General features: G+C 47.0%; 1 protein-coding gene across 2 annotated transcripts in view; it reads left to right on the forward strand.

The window, feature by feature from the left end:
* The window catches only part of LOC136624680 (granulocyte-macrophage colony-stimulating factor receptor subunit alpha-like), an 84210-nt gene that overhangs the window by 26585 nt on the left and 38155 nt on the right, over positions 1–19470 (forward strand). Inside the window, exon 3 of one of the 2 annotated variants that reach the window (XM_066598631.1) lies at positions 6187–6304. In XM_066598631.1, coding sequence (XP_066454728.1) covers positions 6220–6304 — 85 coding nt within the window. In that variant the 5' untranslated portion in view covers positions 6187–6219. Of the gene's footprint in view, positions 1–6186; positions 6305–11111; positions 11226–19470 lie in introns of those variants that run through there. The other variant, XM_066598630.1, reaches the window with a different exon arrangement.

The following is a 19470-nucleotide window of genomic DNA, read 5'->3' on the forward strand; positions in this document are numbered from 1 at the left end:
GAGCATTGAAACGTATAAAAATTGTTTAGAAAAATTATATGAGTGAGCCTTGTGGCCCTAAGAAAAATTGCCCGTTCAGCGTGATTACGTGAGGTTTCAGGAGGAGGAGGAGGAGGAATATTAGACACAGATTGATGAAGCAGAAATGTCCCCGTTTTGGATGGTGAGAGAGTACGTAGCTTCCATCCGCGGGTGCAGCCTACGTATTGCTTACGTATCGCTGCTGTCCGCTGGTGGAGAAGAGAAGTCTGGGGAAATCCAGGCTTTGTTCATCTTGATGAGTGTTAGCCTGTCGGCACTGTCGGTTGACAGGCGTGTACGCTTATCTGTGATGATTCCCCCAGCCGCACTAAACACCCTCTCTGACAAGACGCTAGCCGCAGGACAAGCAAGCACCTCCAGGGCATACAGCGCGAGTTCAGGCCACGTGTCCAGCTTCGACACCCAGTAGTTGTAGGGGGCAGAGGCGTCACCGAGGATGGTCGTGCGATCGGCTACGTACTCCCTCACCATCCTTTTACAGTGCTCCCGCCGACTCAGCCTTGACTGGGGAGCGGTGACACAGTCTTGCTGGGGAGCCATAAAGCTGGCCAGGCCCTTAAAGACTGTTGCACTGTCTGGGCTGTACATGCTGCTCGATCTACGCACCTCCCCTGCTACCTGGCCCTCGGAACTGCGCCTTCTGCCACTAGCGCTGTCGGATGGGAATTTTACCATCAGCTTGTCCGCCAGGGTCCTGTGGTATAGCAACACTCTCGAACCCATTTCCTCTTCGGGAATGAGACTGGGAAGGTTCTCCTTATAGCGTGGGTCGAGCAGTGTGTACACCCAGTAATCCGTAGTGGCCAGAATGCGTTGAATGCGAGGGTCACGAAAAAGGCATCCTAACATGAAGTCAGCCATGTGTGCCAGGGTACCTGTACGCAACACATGGCTGTCCGCACTAGGAAGATCACTTTCAGGATCCTCCTCCTCCTCCTCCTCCTCCTCCTCCTCCTCAGGCCATACACGCTGAAATGATGACAGGCAAGCAGCATGGGTACCGTCAGCAGTGGGCCAAGCTGTCTCTTCCCCCTCCTCCTCATCCTCCTCCTCCTCCTCCTCCTGAACGCGCTGAGATATAGACAGGAGGGTGCTCTGACTATCCAGCGACATACTGTCTTCCCCCGGCTCTGTTTCCGAGCGCAAAGCGGCTGCCTTTATGCTTTGCAGGGAACTTCTCAAGATGCATAGCAGAGGAATGGTGACGCTAATGATTGCAGCATCGCCGCTCACCACCTGGGTAGACTGATCAAAGTTTCGAAGGACCTGGCAGATGTCTGCCAACCAGGCCCACTCTTCTGAAAAGAAGTGAGGAGGCTGACTCCCACTGCGCCGCCCATGTTGGAGTTGGTATTCCACTATAGCTCTACGCTGCTCATAGAGCCTAGCCAACATGTGGAGCGTAGAGTTCCACCGTGTGGGCACGTCGCACAGCAGTCGGTGCACTGGCAGATTAAAGCGATGTTGCAGGGTGCGCAGGGTGGCAGCGTCCGTGTGGGACTTGCGGAAATGTGCGCAGAGCCGGCGCACCTTTACGAGCAGGTCTGACAAGCGTGGGTAGCTTTTCAGAAAGCGCTGAACCACCAAATTAAAGACGTGGGCCAGGCATGGCACGTGCGTGAGGCTGCCGAGCTGCAGAGCCGCCACCAGGTTACGCCCGTTGTCACACACGACCATGCCCGGTTGGAGGCTCAGCGGCGCAAGCCAGCGGTCGGTCTGCTCTGTCAGACCCTGCAGCAGTTCGTGGGCTGTGTGCCTCCTATCTCCTAAGCTGAGTAGTTTCAGCACGGCCTGCTGACGCTTGCCCACCGCTGTGCTGCCACGCCGCGCGACACCGACTGCTGGCGACGTCCTGCTGCTGCTGACACATCTAGATTGCGAGACAGAGGTTGAGGAGGAGGAGGAGGAGGAGGGTGCTTTAGTGGAGGAAGCATACACCGCCGAACATACCACCACCGAGCTGGGGCCCGCAATTCTGGGGGTGGGTAGGACGTGAGCGGTCCCAGGCTCTGACTCTGTCCCAGCCTCCACTAAATTCACCCAATGTGCCGTCAGGGAGATGTAGTGGCCCTGCCCTCCTGTGCTTGTCCACGTGTCCGTAGTTAAGTGGACCTTGCCACTAACTGCATTGGTGAGGGCGCGTACAATGTTGCGGGAGACGTGGTCGTGCAGGGCTGGGACAGCACATCGGGAAAAGTAGTGGCGACTGGGAACTGAGTAGCGCGAGGCCGCCGCCGCCATCATAGCTTTGAAGGACTCCGTTTCCACAACCCTATACGGCAGCATCTCAAGGCTGATAAATTTGGCTATGTGGACGGTTAACGATTGAGCGTGCGGGCGCGTGGCGGCGTACTTGCGCTTGCGCTCCAACACTTGCGCTAGCGACGGCTGGACTGTGCGGTGCGAGACATTGCTGGATGGGGCCGAGGACAGCGGAGGTAAGGGTGTGGGTGCAGGCCATGAGACGGCCGTGCCTGTGTCCTGAGAGGGGGGTTGGATCTCAGTGGCAGGTTGGGGCACAGGGGGAGAGGCAGCGGTGCAAACCGGAGGCGGTGAACGGCCTTCGTCCCACCTTGTGGGGTGCTTGGCCATCATATGTCTGCGCATGCTGGTGGTGGTGAGGCAGTTGGTGGTGGCTTCCCGGCTGATCTTGGCGCGACAAAGGTTGCACACCACTGTTCGTCGGTCGTCAGGCATCTCTGTGAAAAACTGCCAGACCTTAGAGCACCTCGGCCTCTGCAGGGTGGCATGGCGCGAGGGTGTGCTTTGGGAAACACTTGGTGGATTATTCGGTCTGGCCCTGCCTCTACCCCTGGCCACCGCACTGCCTCTTGCAACCTGCCCTGCTGATGCCCTTGCCTCCCCCTCTGAAGACCTGTCCTGAGTAGGCGTTGCACACCAGGTGGGGTCAGTCACCTCATCGTCCTGCTGCTCTTCCTCCGAATCCTCTGTGCTTGCTCCCTTGGACTTACTGCCCTTACTACTACCTCACTGCAAAACAACTGTGTCTCATCGTCATCGTCCTCCTCACCCACAGAAACTTCTTGAGACAGTTGGCGGAAGTCCCCAGCCTCTTCCCCCAGACCCCGGGAACTTTCGAATGGTTGGGCATCAGTGACGATAAACTCCTCTGGTGGGAGAGGAACCACTGCTGCCCAATCTGAGCAGGGGCCCGAGAACAGTTCCTGGGAGTGTTCCCGCTCCTGAGCATGTGTCATTGTAGTGGAGTGAGGAGGCTGGGAGGAAGGAGGAGCAGCAGACAGAGGATTCGGATTTGCAGCAGTGGACGGCGCAGAACTGTGCCTGGACGATAGGTTGCTCGAAGCACTTTCTGCCATCCAGGACAGGACCTGCTCACACTGCTCGTTTTCTAATAAACGTCTCCCGCGTGGACCCATTAATTGGGCGATGAATGTGGGGACGCCAGAAACGTGCCTCTCTCCTAATCGCGCAGCAGTCGGCTGCGACACACCTGGATCAGGAGCTCGGCCTGTGCCCACACCCTCACTTGGGCCTACGCGTCCTCGGCCACGTCCACATCCTCTAGGCTTACCCCTACCCCTCAGCATGCTGTATTACCAGTGATTTGATTTCCCAGGCAGGAAATAAATTGGCGCAAGCCTGCAGGCCAAATATAATGTTTTTGCTTTTTTGCAAAGGGAAGGACCCACTGCGTATATTCAATGAACAATAACTTTTAGAACTGTAGTGTGGCCCTGAAAAAGTGACACACAACTTTAGTGTAGCAGAGTTATTAACTCTAGCAGAGCAGGTATTTGCCAGTCAGGAAAGACAATGGCGCAAGCCTGCAGTAAACCGTAGCTGGTTGCGTCTGATTTTTGTACGTTGTCCACGCAGCACACACGTACATGGAGACCTTAGGACTGACACAGGCAGGCCAAATATAATTTCTTTTCCTTTTTTGCAAAGGGAAGGACCCACTGCGTATATTCAATGAACAATAACTTTTAGAACTGTAGTGTGGCCCTGAAAAAGTGACACACAACTTTAGTGTAGCAGAGTTATTAACTCTAGCAGAGCAGGTATTTGCCAGTCAGGAAAGACAATGGCGCAAGCCTGCAGTAAACCGTAGCTGGTTGCGTCTGATTTTTGTACGTTGTCCACGCAGCACACACGTACACGGAGACCTTAGGACTGACACAGGCAGGCCAAATATAATTTCTTTTCCTTTTTTGCAAAGGGAAGGACCCACTGCGTATATTCAATGAACAATAACTTTTAGAACTGTAGTGTGGCCCTGAAAAAGTGACACACAACTTTAGTGTAGCAGAGTTATTAACTCTAGCAGAGCAGGTATTTGCCAGTCAGGAAAGACAATGGCGCAAGCCTGCAGTAAACCGTAGCTGGTTGCGTCTGATTTTTGTACGTTGTCCACGCAGCACACACGTACACGGAGACCTTAGGACTGACACAGGCAGGCCAAATATAATTTCTTTTCCTTTTTTGCAAAGGGAAGGACCCACTGCGTATATTCAATGAACAATAACTTTTAGAACTGTAGTGTGGCCCTGAAAAAGTGACACACAACTTTAGTGTAGCAGAGTTATTAACTCTAGCAGAGCAGGTATTTGCCAGTCAGGAAAGACAATGGCGCAAGCCTGCAGTAAACCGTAGCTGGTTGCGTCTGATTTTTGTACGTTGTCCACGCAGCACACACGTACACGGAGACCTTAGGACTGACACAGGCAGGCCAAATATAATTTCTTTTCCTTTTTTGCAAAGGGAAGGACCCACTGCGTATATTCAATGAACAATAACTTTTAGAACTGTAGTGTGACCCTGAAAAAGTGACACACAACTTTAGTGTAGCAGAGTTATTAACTCTAGCAGAGCAGGTATTTGCCAGTCAGGAAAGACAATGGCGCAAGCCTGCAGTAAACCGTAGCTGGTTGCGTCTGATTTTTGTACGTTGTCCACGCAGCACACACGTACACGGAGACCTTAGGACTGGCACAGGCAGGCCAAATATAATTTCTTTTCCTTTTTTGCAAAGGGAAGGACCCACTGCGTATATTCAATGAACAATAACTTTTAGAACTGTAGTGTGGCCCTGAAAAAGTGACACACAACTTTAGTGTAGCAGAGTTATTAACTCTAGCAGAGCAGGTATTTGCCAGTCAGGAAAGACAATGGCGCAAGCCTGCAGTAAACCGTAGCTGGTTGCGTCTGATTTTTGTACGTTGTCCACGCAGCACACACGTACACGGAGACCTTAGGACTGACACAGGCAGGCCAAATATAATTTTTTTCCTTTTTTGCAAAGGGAAGGACCCACTGCGTATATTCAATGAACAATAACTGTGTTGTGGCCCTGCCTACACAATTCTGTCCCTGTAGTATCAATGGAGGGTGCAATGCTCTGCACAGACGATTTTTAGAAAAAAAAAAAAATGCAACACTGCTAACAGCAGCCAGCACAGTACTGCACACGCTTAAATTTGGCCCTAGAAAGGACCGTTGAGGTTCTTGAAGGCTACACTCACTCCTAACACTCTCCCTGCCTATGCACCACTTCTGTCCCTAATGCTTGGTGCAATGCTCTGCACTGCCGATTTTGAGGAAAAAAAACAAAACACTGCTAGCAGCAGCCTGCACACAGGTAGATGTGGCCCTAAGAAGGACCTTTGGGGTTCTTGAAGCCTACACTGACTCCTAACGCTCTCCCTACAGCAGCACCAGCACGATAGTACTTTCCCTCACTAACTCACAAGGCATGTGTGGCGAGCCGCGGGAGGGGCCGACTTTTATACTCGGGTGACATCTGATCTTCCCAGCCACTCACTGCAGGGGGGTGGTATAGGGCTTGAACGTCACAGGGGGAAGTTGTAATGCCTTCCCTGTCTTTCAATTGGCCAGAAAAGCGCGCTAACGTCTCAGAGAGGAAACTGAAAGTAACCAGAACACCGCGTGGTGCTCAGAACACCGCGTGGTGCTCGTTACGAGTAACGAGCATCCCAAACACCCTAATATTCGCACGAATATCAAGCTCGGACGAGTACGTTCGCTCATCTCTAATGAAAATGTATTTACTAAATCTGACAACCCCTTTAATGCTTTGAAGAACACATTTAAAAATGTACTAACAACCCTTAACATTTGATAATCACTTTTTTTGTATTTTAGGTCTGATGAGTTTGAAATCCAAGCTTCCAGAAAATGGTGCATCCATTCTGTCTGGCATTTCTTATCTGTGTGTTGTTTCCTCTTAAAACTGTGTGCAGTGAAGATAAAACTAATGAAGGTAAGCAGATTATCAGATACAGATTTTCTTGTATAAAAGCAATGTACATGTATTATAGTGACAAAATAGGAGTAAGGTGCAGATAATGTATATACTCCAGTCATGCTTGACTTTCATTATTCTCTAATAATATCTCCTTTGTCAATAGACACTCTTTATTAAAAAAAAAAAAAAAAAACTCAAGCACCTAGAAGGAGTTGTCATTTTTATGCAAAACTCGGCATGCAGTTACATCCCAAGCAGATATGCAATAGAGTCACAGTGTAATTAGATGAACAGTCTTGAAACCTGAGGCCCTAAAAGTGGATACACCATTGGCCTATAAAAAACTCTCAGAAGTTAGTTGTTTGTATTGGACTTCTTTTTTCTGCTTCTGTAGAGCTTGTTGATCACTAGATGCATCTATGATGCAATTGAAAAGATTTTGTCCAGTTAACAGAGTTTGAGAGGGGTGCATTATTGGATTTTGAGAAGATTGATGGTCATTTCACTTGGGTTGTTCTGACTAGACTGTTCGTTGATGCATGAGGACTAGAGATGAGCGAACACGTTCGGCTCCGCCCCTTTTTCGCCCGAACACCGAACTTTGCGAACACTTCAGTGTTCGGGCGAAAAAGTTCGGGGGCCGCCGTGGCAGCGCGGGGGGGTGCGGCGGGGAGTGGGGGGGAGAGGGAGAGAGAGAGGGCTCCCCCCTGTTCCCCGCTACTGCCGCCCGCGCCGCCGCGCATCTCCCCGCCCCCCGGCGGCACCCGGACACTTACGCGCGAACACTGCAGTGTTCGGCAAAGCCGGTGTCCGGGTGCGGATGTGTCCGTAACGGACACGTTCGCTCATCCCTAATGAGGACACATACACACACAAGGCGACCGGGCTCAGGATGCCCTCATCAGACCACCAGTAGAAAGGATCATCTGATCTTCCAACAAGCATGAGCAGCTTCAACTTTTATCATCTGCCATTCAGAGACAGGTGGCACCACGGTTACAGGCTGTCTGTCTGTTTAAACAATTTCTGAAGACTTGGCTGAAGGAGATTTGGTCTCACAGAGTTCGTGTATTGCCTTTGACACCCATCCACCCTCGCCTTAATTTGCGGGATGTCATCAACAACAAAACTGAACTGTACAGTGGAATCAGGTTGTCATTAGAGATGAATCAAGGTTATGTTTGCTCAGTGATATGTTTAGGACATCCTGCAGCCACATGTGTTCTTCTTATGGCGGCTTCCAGAGACATTTTTCATCATGATAATGATCAGCCACACACAGCAATTGGTGTCACATTAACCTCTTCCCTCCTCATGACATAAGGGTACGTCATGGGAGCGGGGTACTTCCGGCAAAATGACGTACCCTTACGTCATAGGGATAGCGCGAGATCATGACAGATCTCGCGCTATCCCGCAGCGGAAGTCGGCTGTCAGTCATAGCCGGCCTCCCGCTGCATGGGAAGGGTTCACAGAGGGAGCGCACTCCCTCTGTGAAGTTGCCGGGCTCTCGCGATATAATCGCAGAGAGCCCGGCCTGTTGCCATGGCAACAGGATGCCAGATATCGGCGTCCTGTGTTGCCAGTGCCTGGAATCGCTGTATAAGCGATAAGAAATGGCAGGACAGAAGTCCTGCCATGCCTTATCACAGCGATCATCAGTGCTGTGCTTTAAGTCCCTCAAAGGAACAGAAATAGTGTAAAAAAAAGATAAGAAAAATGTACAAAAAAGAAAAATGTAAAAGAAAACCTTTTTGTGTGCTTTTTTTCATATTAGCATAAAAAAAGGTAAAAAAAAAAAAATTAAATGGCACATATTTGGTATTGACGTGTCCGTAATGACGTGTACAATAAGTCGAACATGCTTTTTTTTCTGCACGGCAAAAAGTGTTAAAAAACACTAAAAAACTGAGGCAAAATGCAAATTTTTAACATTTTGCCTCACAAAAAATGCAATAAAAGTGCTAAAAAAGCCGTATATTCCCCAAAATGGTACCAATAAAACTACAGCTCGTCTCGCAAAAAATAAGCCCTCATAGAGCTCCCTACATAGAAAAATAAAAAAGTTACAGGACTTTGAATGCAGCGATATAGAAAACAAAAAGGATTTCCAAAAAAGGGGTTTTATTGCAGAAAAGTGGAAAACCTTAAAAAAATATAAGAATTTTGGTATCGTTGTAACTGTACCGAGCCGCAGAAAAAAATGTATTGTATCATTTATGCCGCATGATTAGCGCTGTAAAAAAAATCTATGGCAGAATTGATGCAATTTCTCTCCCTGCTATCCTAAAAAAAAATAATAAAAGTTTTACAAGATAGTCTATGTACCCAAAAATGGCACCATCAAAAACTACAGTTCACCATGCCAAAAAGAAGCCCTTATACGGCCGCGTCGACAGAAAAGTAAAAAAGTTATGGCTTTTGAAAAATGGAGATGAAAATCTGCCAAAAATCATTGCGTCCTTAAGCTTAAAATAGGCCATGTCATTAAGGAGTAATGTCCCCACAACATTGCCACACTTCCTTGGCCTGTCCGGTCACCAGATTAATCACCAATAGAACATGTATGGGACCATCCGGGATAGCAACTTTTATGGGCTACGAATTTGTATGATGTAGAGGCTCAATTACAGCAAATCTGGACCGATATGCCGCAGGATACCACACAGAACCCGTATGCCTCCATGCCCACCTGTATCACATCTTGCATCTAAGCTAGAGGGGGCCCAACAGGGTACTAGAGCCTTTTTTCAAGTGTTCAGTTCAATAAATTATCCTTTTGCTCTGATATTGTAATCACATACTTATATCAACATTAGAATCACATAGAAAGTTTCATTCGATTCCCACAGCTCCTTCTACATGCCTGATTTTTTTTGGACAATGAGTGTATATTCATGTTTGATTATAAAGACTTTAAAGGGAAATTCTGGTTTCTAATAAAAAATTACAAATTGAAGGCATATAGACATAATAGAGTGGAGTTCCATGTCCAGGACCCCCTCGCACAGCTACATGGGTTGCAGTCATCACACATGCGTCCGGGGCCCAAAGCTAGGTGATCTCAGAGGCTCCCCTTATCACACTAGTGTGGCGTTGAAAAATTAGGCAACAACGCAGCCTTCTGAAAATTGAGTCCTCTGCTGCAGCTCTTTTGCCAGGAGATACCTTTTTGGATTGAGCCAATTAGTGGTAGACTTTCTTTTTATATACAGTGGAAAGTTAGCTTAGTGCTGAATGACTGAGTCAAGAATCTAAACTTTGCATTGATTGGCTGCCTGCACAACTTCCTTCACAGTTAGATTTTTCATGCTACAGTAGAATAGGCAAGAACTGAAAGCTGCTTCCTCTGATGTGCAATCTAGTCCAACAGCTGTGGTCTTGACTTTCTATTGAGCCAGCTGGCCAATTTATGACACGGCTACCAGCTCAGTTAGTTATTACACTGCATCACTGTAGCCCTCCACACGTAATCCTTCCTTCCTATTCTCTTTTGCATACATATATATAGAAGTGTTTAGAATTTTTTATACAAATTTACATACATATATAGTCGACTAAACAGCTAAAAACCACTACATATATATATATATATATATATATATATATATATATATATATATATATATATATATATATATATATATATATATATATATATATATATATAATGAATAATTAAAGGAAATCCATACTGTATTTGCAGTGTATGTTGCAGATTTTCCTGTATTAAATTATGAATTGCATATCTCTAATGAATGTCTCCAACATATGCCAATCCATATCTATATGGTTGTACAAGCTACCCATAGACACCATTTAAAAGAAGTATGCTGTGCAGTATCCTTTTTATGAGAAGCCTCTGTATGGAACAATGCAGCTGACTACATTATGCCATACAGCAGAAAAAAAGTTAACTCGTCAGATGAATGGGGGCCTATGTATTAGATGCATGTATTTATTTATTGATTATATGTTTGTGTATATTGGTACATTCAATTTAGCAATTATACTATTATTTCCTCACAGAATGTCTCACCGCTAAAACACCCAGTAATCTCAATAATAGGGAGTCCTGTGTCCCCCTCCGCCTGTAACCACAGGGAATCACTTCTTCCCCAGCAGTGATGTCAGAATGAATGAAGCGCTGGCCAAGTATGCATGGTCAGCACTTGATATATTTCAATGAGACTGATGGAAATACCCGAGCGCTTGCCGCTCAGAGTATCGGTGCACTTACGCTACTAGCTCCCTATTCGGTATTCTCCTTACTGAAGGGGGTGCACTAAGTTTGCAGTGAAGAGGATAGAGGACATAGGACCCCATTCTCAAAATCGGAGGGGTCTCACTGCTGAGATAGGGAATAAATTGTAATCTTGGCACAATCCCTTTAATGGCTGTAATGTTTTTTGCTATCATGGTCTAGTAGAATAGAACACTAAATTCAACGCCATGGCAGCAAAAACGCAGTCTATCACTGGGGGATGCAACAGCAGTACATCCTGTAAGCTTAATTTAGGGGAACCCTTTTCACAAAAAGCCATTGTCTAAATTGGATAACCCTTTTAAATACAATGATATTCAATAATGTGTCATATTGACCTGGTATAATAATATTGTCTCACCTGCACATCCTATATTTTTAAACAAAAGTAAACCTTGTTCTATGTCTGATTAAGTTGAATGTCAAACTATGTCATCAAACATGATTTTAAGATATGAATAACAATGACCATGAACAATTACGTTGAAACTAATATGTAGTAATGTAATTTTCAATTACACAGAAGAAAATATTGTTCCATTACTGCAAGATTTCAAAGTTAAAGTTTCTCCTGGATTCATCAATATTACTTGGAACTGCAATATAACAGAGTCTATGAAGGAATACAATTATGAGGTTATACTTCAGAAGGGACATTATGAAGACCTGAATGTAAGAGTGTAACATTCAAATGTTCCTAATTTATACAATACTATGGGTGATGCTTCAAGAGTGTAGTCTCAGCTGTTAAGAGGTATTCCCAACTTAAATATTTATTACCCATCCTGTTAATCAGTAACAAATATTAGATTGATGGGTATAAGTTTACTGGAATCCCACCGATCACTAGAAGAGTGAACCAAGATCACAGTAATCTGGTTGGCATCCCTTGGCCAAGAGGAGATGAGAAAGTAAAGACTGAGCTTTCATAACCTGCCTAATGATAGTCTGTTTAAAAGACCAGTAAGAGCATAAACCAGATCTCTATTTCCTACCCTACGTGGACCTGGAGCACATTTCTGTGTAGGCATATGGAGGAGCCAAGATGCCCCTTATATACAAAGAGGCATGCGTATATTAGGCATTCTTAATATATTTTCCCCTTTGTGCTTTAAAGGATATAACCTTTGAAGGGGTTTTCTAAGTTTTTTTTTTAAGTCCATTCTCCATGTAGTAAAATAACTAACCGAAAAAATACCTCTCCCCGCTCCCCCACTCTCATATCCCATGCCACTGCTCTGATCTCCCATCTGACTTCATGTTTAAGGCCTTATGTCCATGGGCGAGTCGGATTCCGCATGTGGGAGTCCACAGTGGAATCCCATCCTGTCCGCGGCCGAGGACACTATTTTACCTGAGTGGATCCGGTGCGGGTCTTCTGCATCCTGACCAGATCTTCTTTCTTCTTCATGGCGGATGTGTGAGGTTGTGATGGCGGACATGCGCAGTAGGAGTTTTTTCTTCAAACTCCTGCTTTCCCACGGGCTCCATGGCTTCAATGGAAGCCATCTGTGCGGGATATGCAGTGAAATGGAGCATGCTGTGATTTGTTTTCCAGACCAAAAGCTCCGCAAATCAAATCTGCATGCTTTAATGCATTTGTGGATGGCCCATGTATTCCTATGGGCGTCTTGCTGATCTTCCACGCGGGTGACCTGCAAATCAGGTGCCCCAGCCTGTTTACAGGACTTTATAGGTGCTGCAACCAATGACAGCTCTGTGATCAATCACTAAGCTCGGTCATTAGCTGCAGCAGCCTGTGACATTCCATAATTAGACACCAGTGCAGCCTGTAATCAAACACCGGAGCAGAGAACGGAGTAGCGCAGTGGGACCCAGCAGGCGGTGGCAGACCTGAATATATGCTGGTTAGTTATTTTACTGCACAAGGAATGAGCTATAAGCAACAGAAACTACTAGGAGAACCCCTTTAAGGGGTTTTAGACCATTTTACATCAATATTTCTCCTCTTTTAGTTTTATTTATTTATGGGTACGTTGTGTGTTTAATTTCCATTTCTTTCAGCTCGACTCAGCTGAATGTTAGACACATCCCATGAACAAGTGCGGTGCTTTTAACCGCTGTTAGTAATCCAATATGATTTGTAAAAACCATTAAAGTGTAACTAAGCTTACTTACATGGCATTGTGACATGCCAGTAGTTTTCGTTTTGATCAATGGACGTCCAAGTGCTGAGACTTCCGATGATTGCTAAAACAAAGGGATACAAGCACTCAGTTCACAGCTGTACCTCTTCAGCTGTTTATGAATTGGCATTTCTAAATTATATGGAGTTGTTTGAAATAACTTTTTTTGTCTATTTTACATGGCCATACTCCCCCCCCCCCCCCTTTCCTCATGGTTCTTGCAGACATAAAATAGACATTAAACACAGCCATCTGAGAATAGCGATATGACAAAGGGGTGTTCGTGATGAATTGTATCCATTTGTTCGTCAGCAGTATGCAGACTACAGCTGGACAGAGTTTAATAGGCTTAACTTCAGTGAGATACATGATATTTAGTGATACTACACTGCACTACATTAACTGTGCTGTGTATTATGTAAGTGCTTGGATGATTGCAGTTTCAAGTCCCCTTATTGGATAAATCAATGTAAAAAAACTTTAAAAATATGATCATGTGTAAATAAAAGAGTATAGACAGACCCCAGTAACATTGATGTAGCAAGAGCATAGGCGGACCCCAGTAATATTTCTGTAGCAACTGTATAGGTGAACCCCTGAAACCTTTCAGTAGCAATTGTATAGACAGACCCCAGTAACATTTCTGTAGCAAAAGGATAGGCGAACCCCTGTAACATTTCTGTAGCAAAAGTATAGGCGAACCCCAGTAACATTGATGTAGCAAGAGTATAGGCGGACCCCTGTAACATTTCTGTAGCAAGAGTATAGGCGACCCCTGTAACATTTCTGTAGCTAAAGTATAGACGAATCCCTCAAACCTTTCAGTAGCAACTGTATAGGCGGACCCCTGTAACATTTCTGTAGCAAGAGTACAGGCGGACGCCTGTAACATTTCTGTAGCAAGAGTATAGGCGGACCCCTGTAACATTTCTGCAGCAAGAGTATAGGCGGACCCCAGTAACATTTCTGTACCAAGAGTATAGGTGAACCCCTGTAACATTTCTGTAGCAAGAGTGTAGGCGAACCCCTGAAACATTGGTGTACCAAGAGTATAGGCGAACACCTGAAAAAATGTGGTTACCAAGAGTGTAGGCGAAGATAACAGTATAGGCAAGGGCCAGAAAAATTGATGTACCAAGAGTACAAGTGTATCCCTGAAAAATTGCTCAACCACGAGGGCAGGTAAAACTCATAAACATTTTTTTAAAGAGACAGCTCGCTGTTGCTTAATTTTTAACAGAGCCTGAAGGCAGCCCTCCGAAAAAATTGCTTTCAGTTAAAGTATAAAAACTCTTGTAACTTTTAAAATTTGTAAAAAAAAAAAGTGTTAAACAGAGCCTTTTGGGCTGCAGAAAAATTGGCAGTTCAGCGTGATGGCTTGCTGTTTTAGGAGGAAGAGTAGGAGGAGTAATAATATCCGAGAGTGATTGACAAAGCTAATTCCCCCTTTTTTGTGGTGATAGAGGATGCTTTTTTCTCTGGTTGCAGCGAAAAGAATCATTAGGTTCCGCTGCTTTCTGCCAGTGGATAAGAGAAGTCTGGGGAAATCCAGCCTTTGTTCATTTTTATGAGGGTAAGCATGTCAGTGTTGGCAATTGACAAGCGGGTATGCTTATCCGTGATGATTCCCCCAGCTGCACTAAACACCCTCTCTGACAAGACGCTAGCGGCAGGGCAGGCCAGCACCTCCAGGGTATACAGCACAAGTTCGTGCCATGTGTCCAGCTTTGACACGCAATAGTTGTATGGAGCAGAGGCATCACGGACGATGGTTGTACAATCAGTTATGTACTCCCTCACCATCTTTTTACAGTGCTCCCTCCGACAGCCTCGACTGGGGAGTGGTGACGCAGTCTTGCTGGGGAGCCATAAAACTGGCAAAGGCCAGGGAGAGTGTTCCCCTGCCTGCGCTGGACATGCTGCCTGATCCCCGCACCTCCCCTGCTAGTTGGCCCTCTGAACTGCGTCTTCTGCTGCTATCGCAGTCAGATGGGAACCTTAGCATCACTTTTTCCACCAGGGCCCTGTGGTATTGCATCCCTCTTGTACCCCTTTCCTCTTCAAGAATGAAAGGGGAAAGGTTTTCCTTATACCATGGGTCTAGAAGTAATCAGTGTTGGCCAGAATGCATCTAACGCGAGGGTCACGGGAAAAGCAGCCTAACATGAAGTCAGCCATGTGTGCAAGGGTCTCAGTATGCAACACATCGCTGTCCTCATTAGGAAGATGACTTTCAGGATCCTCCTCCTCCTCCTCTGCAGCCCATACACGCTGAACAGATGAGAGGCAAGCAGCATGGGTACCCTCTGCAGTGTGGCCAGCTGTCTCTCCCCTCTCCTCCTCCTAATCTTCCCCTCCTTCTCCTCCTCCAAAACGCACTGAGATATAGACATGAGGGTGGTCTGGCTATCAAGTGACATACTGTCATCACCCGTCTCCTGTTCCAAACTCCTGTTCCAAACTCTCCAAAGAATTGCAGAGGCAGACTATCACTACGCCGCCCATGTTGCAGCTGGTATTCCACTATTGCTCTACGGTGCTCGTACAGCCTGGCCAACATGTGCAGCATAGAATTCCAGCGTGTGGGCACGTCGCATAGCAGTCGGTGCTCTGGCAGCTGAAACCGACATTGCAGGGTCCTCAGGGTGGCAGCGTCCATGGAGGACTCGCGGAAATGTGCGCAGACGCGGCGCACCTTGCCGAGCAGGTCAGACAAGTGGTGGTAGTTTTTCAGAAACCGCTGAACCACCAGATTGAAGACGTGGGCCAGGCATGGCATGTGTGTGAGGCTGCCGAGCTGCAGAGCCGCCACCAGATTATGGCCGTTGTCACACACGACCATGCCCAGTTGGAGGCTCAGCGGCGAAAGCCAGAGGTCGGTCTGCTCTGTCAGACCCTGAAACAGCTCGTGGGCTGTGTGCCTCTTGTCACCTACGCTGGTTAGTTTTAGTACAGCTTGCTGACGTTTGCCCACCGCTGTGTTGCCGCGCCGCGTGCTACCGACTGCTGGCGGCGTGCTCACACTTCTTAATTGAGAGGTAGAGGTGGCAGAGGAGAAGGAGGGGGAGGGTTTGGAGGAGGTGGAATAAAACACTGCAGATACCAGCACCGAGGTAGGACCCGCTATTCTGGGTGTGGGTAGGACGTGAGCGGTCCCAGGCTTTGACTCGGTCCCAGCCTCCACCAAGTTTATCCAATATGCTGTCAGGGAGATATAGTGGCCCTGCCCGCCAGTACTTGTCCATGTGTCCGTGGTTAAGTGGACCTTCTCATTAGCCGCGTTGGTGAGGGCACGATTTATGTTGCGGGAGACGTGCTGGTGTAGGGCGGGGATGGCACACTGGGAAAAATACTGGCTACTGGGGACCGAGTAGCGCGGGACCGCCACCGCTATCATGTTTTTGAAAGCCTCCATTTCCACAAGCCTGTATGGCAGCCTGTATGGCTGAATAATTTGGCAATATGCACGTTTAAAGCTTGCGCATGTGGGTGGGTGGCAGCGTATTTCCACTTTTGCTCCAATGCTTGTGTTAGCGACAGCTGAACGCTGCGCTGAGAGACATTGCTGGATTGCGTGGAGGACCATGGAGGTGAGGGTGTGGGTGCAGTCTGGGAGGCGCTCGTGCCTCCATCCTGGGAGGGGGATTGGATCTGTGTGGCAGGTTGTGGCACAGGGGAAGAGGGAGTGGTGTGACCCGGAGGCAGTGAGTGGCTCCCCGGCTGACCTTGGTGCGACACAGGTTGCAGACCACAGTTCATCGGAAGTTCCCAGCCTCATCAACTGGACTCAGGGAACTTTCCAAAGATTGGGCATCGGTCATGAACCATTTTTCCCCACTCAGGGCAGGGACCCGAGAACAGTTCCCGGGAGTCTGCCTGCTCAGAATATGTCATTTTCATGGAGTGAGGAGGCTGGGAGGAAGGAGGAGCAGCCAGAGGATTTAGAGTTGCAGTCCCTAGGCCAGAAGTAGTGAACTGCGTAGTAGACTGGGTGGTCGATACATTGCTGGACGCGTTTTCTGCCATCCATGACAGGACCTGCTCACACTGCTCAGTTTGTAATAAAGTTCTACCACGCGGACCCGCAAATTGTGATATGAAGCAGGGGAGCTCAGAAATTTGCCTCTCTCCTAATCCCTCAGCAGGCGTCTGTGATTCACCCACCCAGGAACTCGGCCTGTGCCCACACCCTCACTTGGGTGGCCGTGTCCACGTCCTCGACCCTTACCCCTATTCCTCATCATGGCAGATTAAGGATTGAGCAGGGCCCAAATAAATTACCCCACTGGACAGCGCTGACAGCTGTGGCTAATTCACCGCACACAGAGACTTGTAGATAGCGGAGGCTCTATGCTGTGACTTGAAAAAATTTACCCGCTGTCTTGCGCTGATACCTAGGGGTAATTTACTGCTCGCAGAGACTTGTAGATAAGAGAGGCTGTATGGAGTGGGAGAAGACTCTAAAGCCAGTGGATAATGCTGGTAACTGCAGCAATCTCAAACCCCCCTCAAGGAAAGGGTATTGTGAGACGCTTGGCACAGTGGCAGAGCTGAAATACTTTGCTGTGGCCTAGAAAATATTAGAGTACTGTTTCATGGTGAGACCTCGGTGTTATGCACTGCAGACTGAGAACGCTATAAGTGAAAGGCTGGGAACAGGCCTAGATGCGCAATAAAAAAATTGATGCACTACTCCCAGCCAGCCACAACTATAATGCACACGGTGAGAAGTTGCCCTAAAAAAGACCGTTGGGGTTCTTGTACAGAAGATCATGACTGTAAAACTTTAACTATATAGGCAGCTCTGTGCCTAAACTCTGCGTTATGCACTGCAGACTGAGAACGCTATAGCTGAAATACTTTGTAGTAGCCTAGGAAATATTACAGTGCTGCATCATGGTGAGACCTCGGTGTAATGTACTGCAGGCTGAGAACGCTATAAGTGAAAGGCTGGGAACAGGCCTAGATGCCTATTAAAAAAATTGATGCACTATTGCTCCCAGCCAGCCACAACTAGAATGCACACAGGGAAAAGTTGCCCTAAAAAGGACCGTTGGGGTTCTTCTACAGAAATCCACGACTGTAAAACTTTCCCTATATAAGCAGCTCTGTCCCTAAACTCTGCCGAATGCACTGCAGACTGAGAACACTATAGCTGAAATGGTCTGCACAGCCCTAGATGCTTAAAAAAAAAAAATGGTGCACTACCGCTCCAAGCCAGCCACAACATTAATGCACACGATGAGGAGTAGCCCTAAGAAGGACCATTGGGGTTCTTGAAGACAGGATCCTACTCAAACACTTTCCCTATATAAGCAGCTCTTTCCCTGAACTCTGCCCAATGCACTGCAGACTGAGAGCTGTAATGCTCTGCAGAGAGATATATATTAAAAAAAAACAAAAACAACTTCACCGCACCCAAGGAAAGGCTATTGTGCGACGCTCTGCCCAGGGGAAGAAAGCTATACAGCCAGTGGATTGTGCTAATAACTGTGGCAAATTTACGCGCCCAAGAAAAGGCTATTGTGCGACAGTATGCACAGGGGCAGAAAGCTATACAGCCAGTGGATTGTGCTGATAACTGTGGCAACTTCAACCAACACATGGAATAGAATCTGTGAAATGCTGTTCTGCAGTGGGCCAGGAAAAATGTGCGTACTATTTAGCGATAAGAGCGAGCTGCTATAGCTGTAATGCTCTGCAGAGGGATAGATGTTTAAAAAAAACAAACTGGTGCACTACTGCTCAAGCGAGCCAAAACTGTAATGCACAGGATGAGGAGTAGCCCTAAGAAGGACCGTTGGGGTTCTTGAAGACAGGATCCTACGCTAACAATATCCCTGTATAAGTATCAGCACTTTCCCTAACCTCAGCCAGTATGCATCTGAGGAGAGCCGCGGGCGGCACCAGTTTAAGTACTCAGCGGTCACCTGATCGGCCCAGCCACTCACTACTGTGGGGGGGGGGGCAGAGGGCAGGCACGTCACGGCAGGAAGTGGTAATGCCTTCCCTGCATGTTTATTGGCTAGAAAATGGTGTTAAACATGCGGGGAAGGAAATGCAATTGACTCGAGTACCGCGTGGTGTTCATCTCGAGTAACGAGCATCTCGAGTACCCTAATACTCGAACGAGCATCAAGCTCGGACGAGTGTGCTCGCTCATCTCTAGTATAGAGGAAAGAAGGTTTGTACACCGACATAGAAGGGGGTTCTTTACTGTAAGAGCAGTGAGACTATGGAACTCTCTACCTGAGGACATAATGATGGCAAATTGGATAAAAGAGTTTAAGAGGGGCCTGGATGCCTTCCTTGAGTGTAAAAATATTACACTTTATAGTTTATACTTATTACTTCAAAAGGGTTGTTGATCGATTTATTCTGAATGCCAGACTTGAGTCAGGAAGCAAATTTTTATGCTTAAATGAGAAAATTTGCTTTCTCCCTTATAGTTTTTTTTTCCTTCCTCTGAAATAACATTGGGAAGGGGTATAGGCTGAACAGGATGCACATATGTCTTTTTCAGCCTAACATACCTTGTTACTATGAAGTAAACCATTAAAAACTATATATATATTTGGTTACATCGAAATCATACGGAACCACTGAATAAGGTTAACATGTAATTTATGCTACATGGTAAGTACCACTAAAGTGATATGTGTATAACAATAACAGAATTGTTGTTTTTTTCTTCAAAAACAGCTGTAGGGTCAAAGTGCTCTCTACAGCCCTAGCTGGATTCTTTAAAGGGATAGTTTTGGAGATTCCAT

The sequence above is a fragment of the Eleutherodactylus coqui genome, chromosome 4 (genome assembly GCF_035609145.1).
Source record: "Eleutherodactylus coqui strain aEleCoq1 chromosome 4, aEleCoq1.hap1, whole genome shotgun sequence".
Taxonomy (NCBI): domain Eukaryota; kingdom Metazoa; phylum Chordata; class Amphibia; order Anura; family Eleutherodactylidae; genus Eleutherodactylus; species Eleutherodactylus coqui.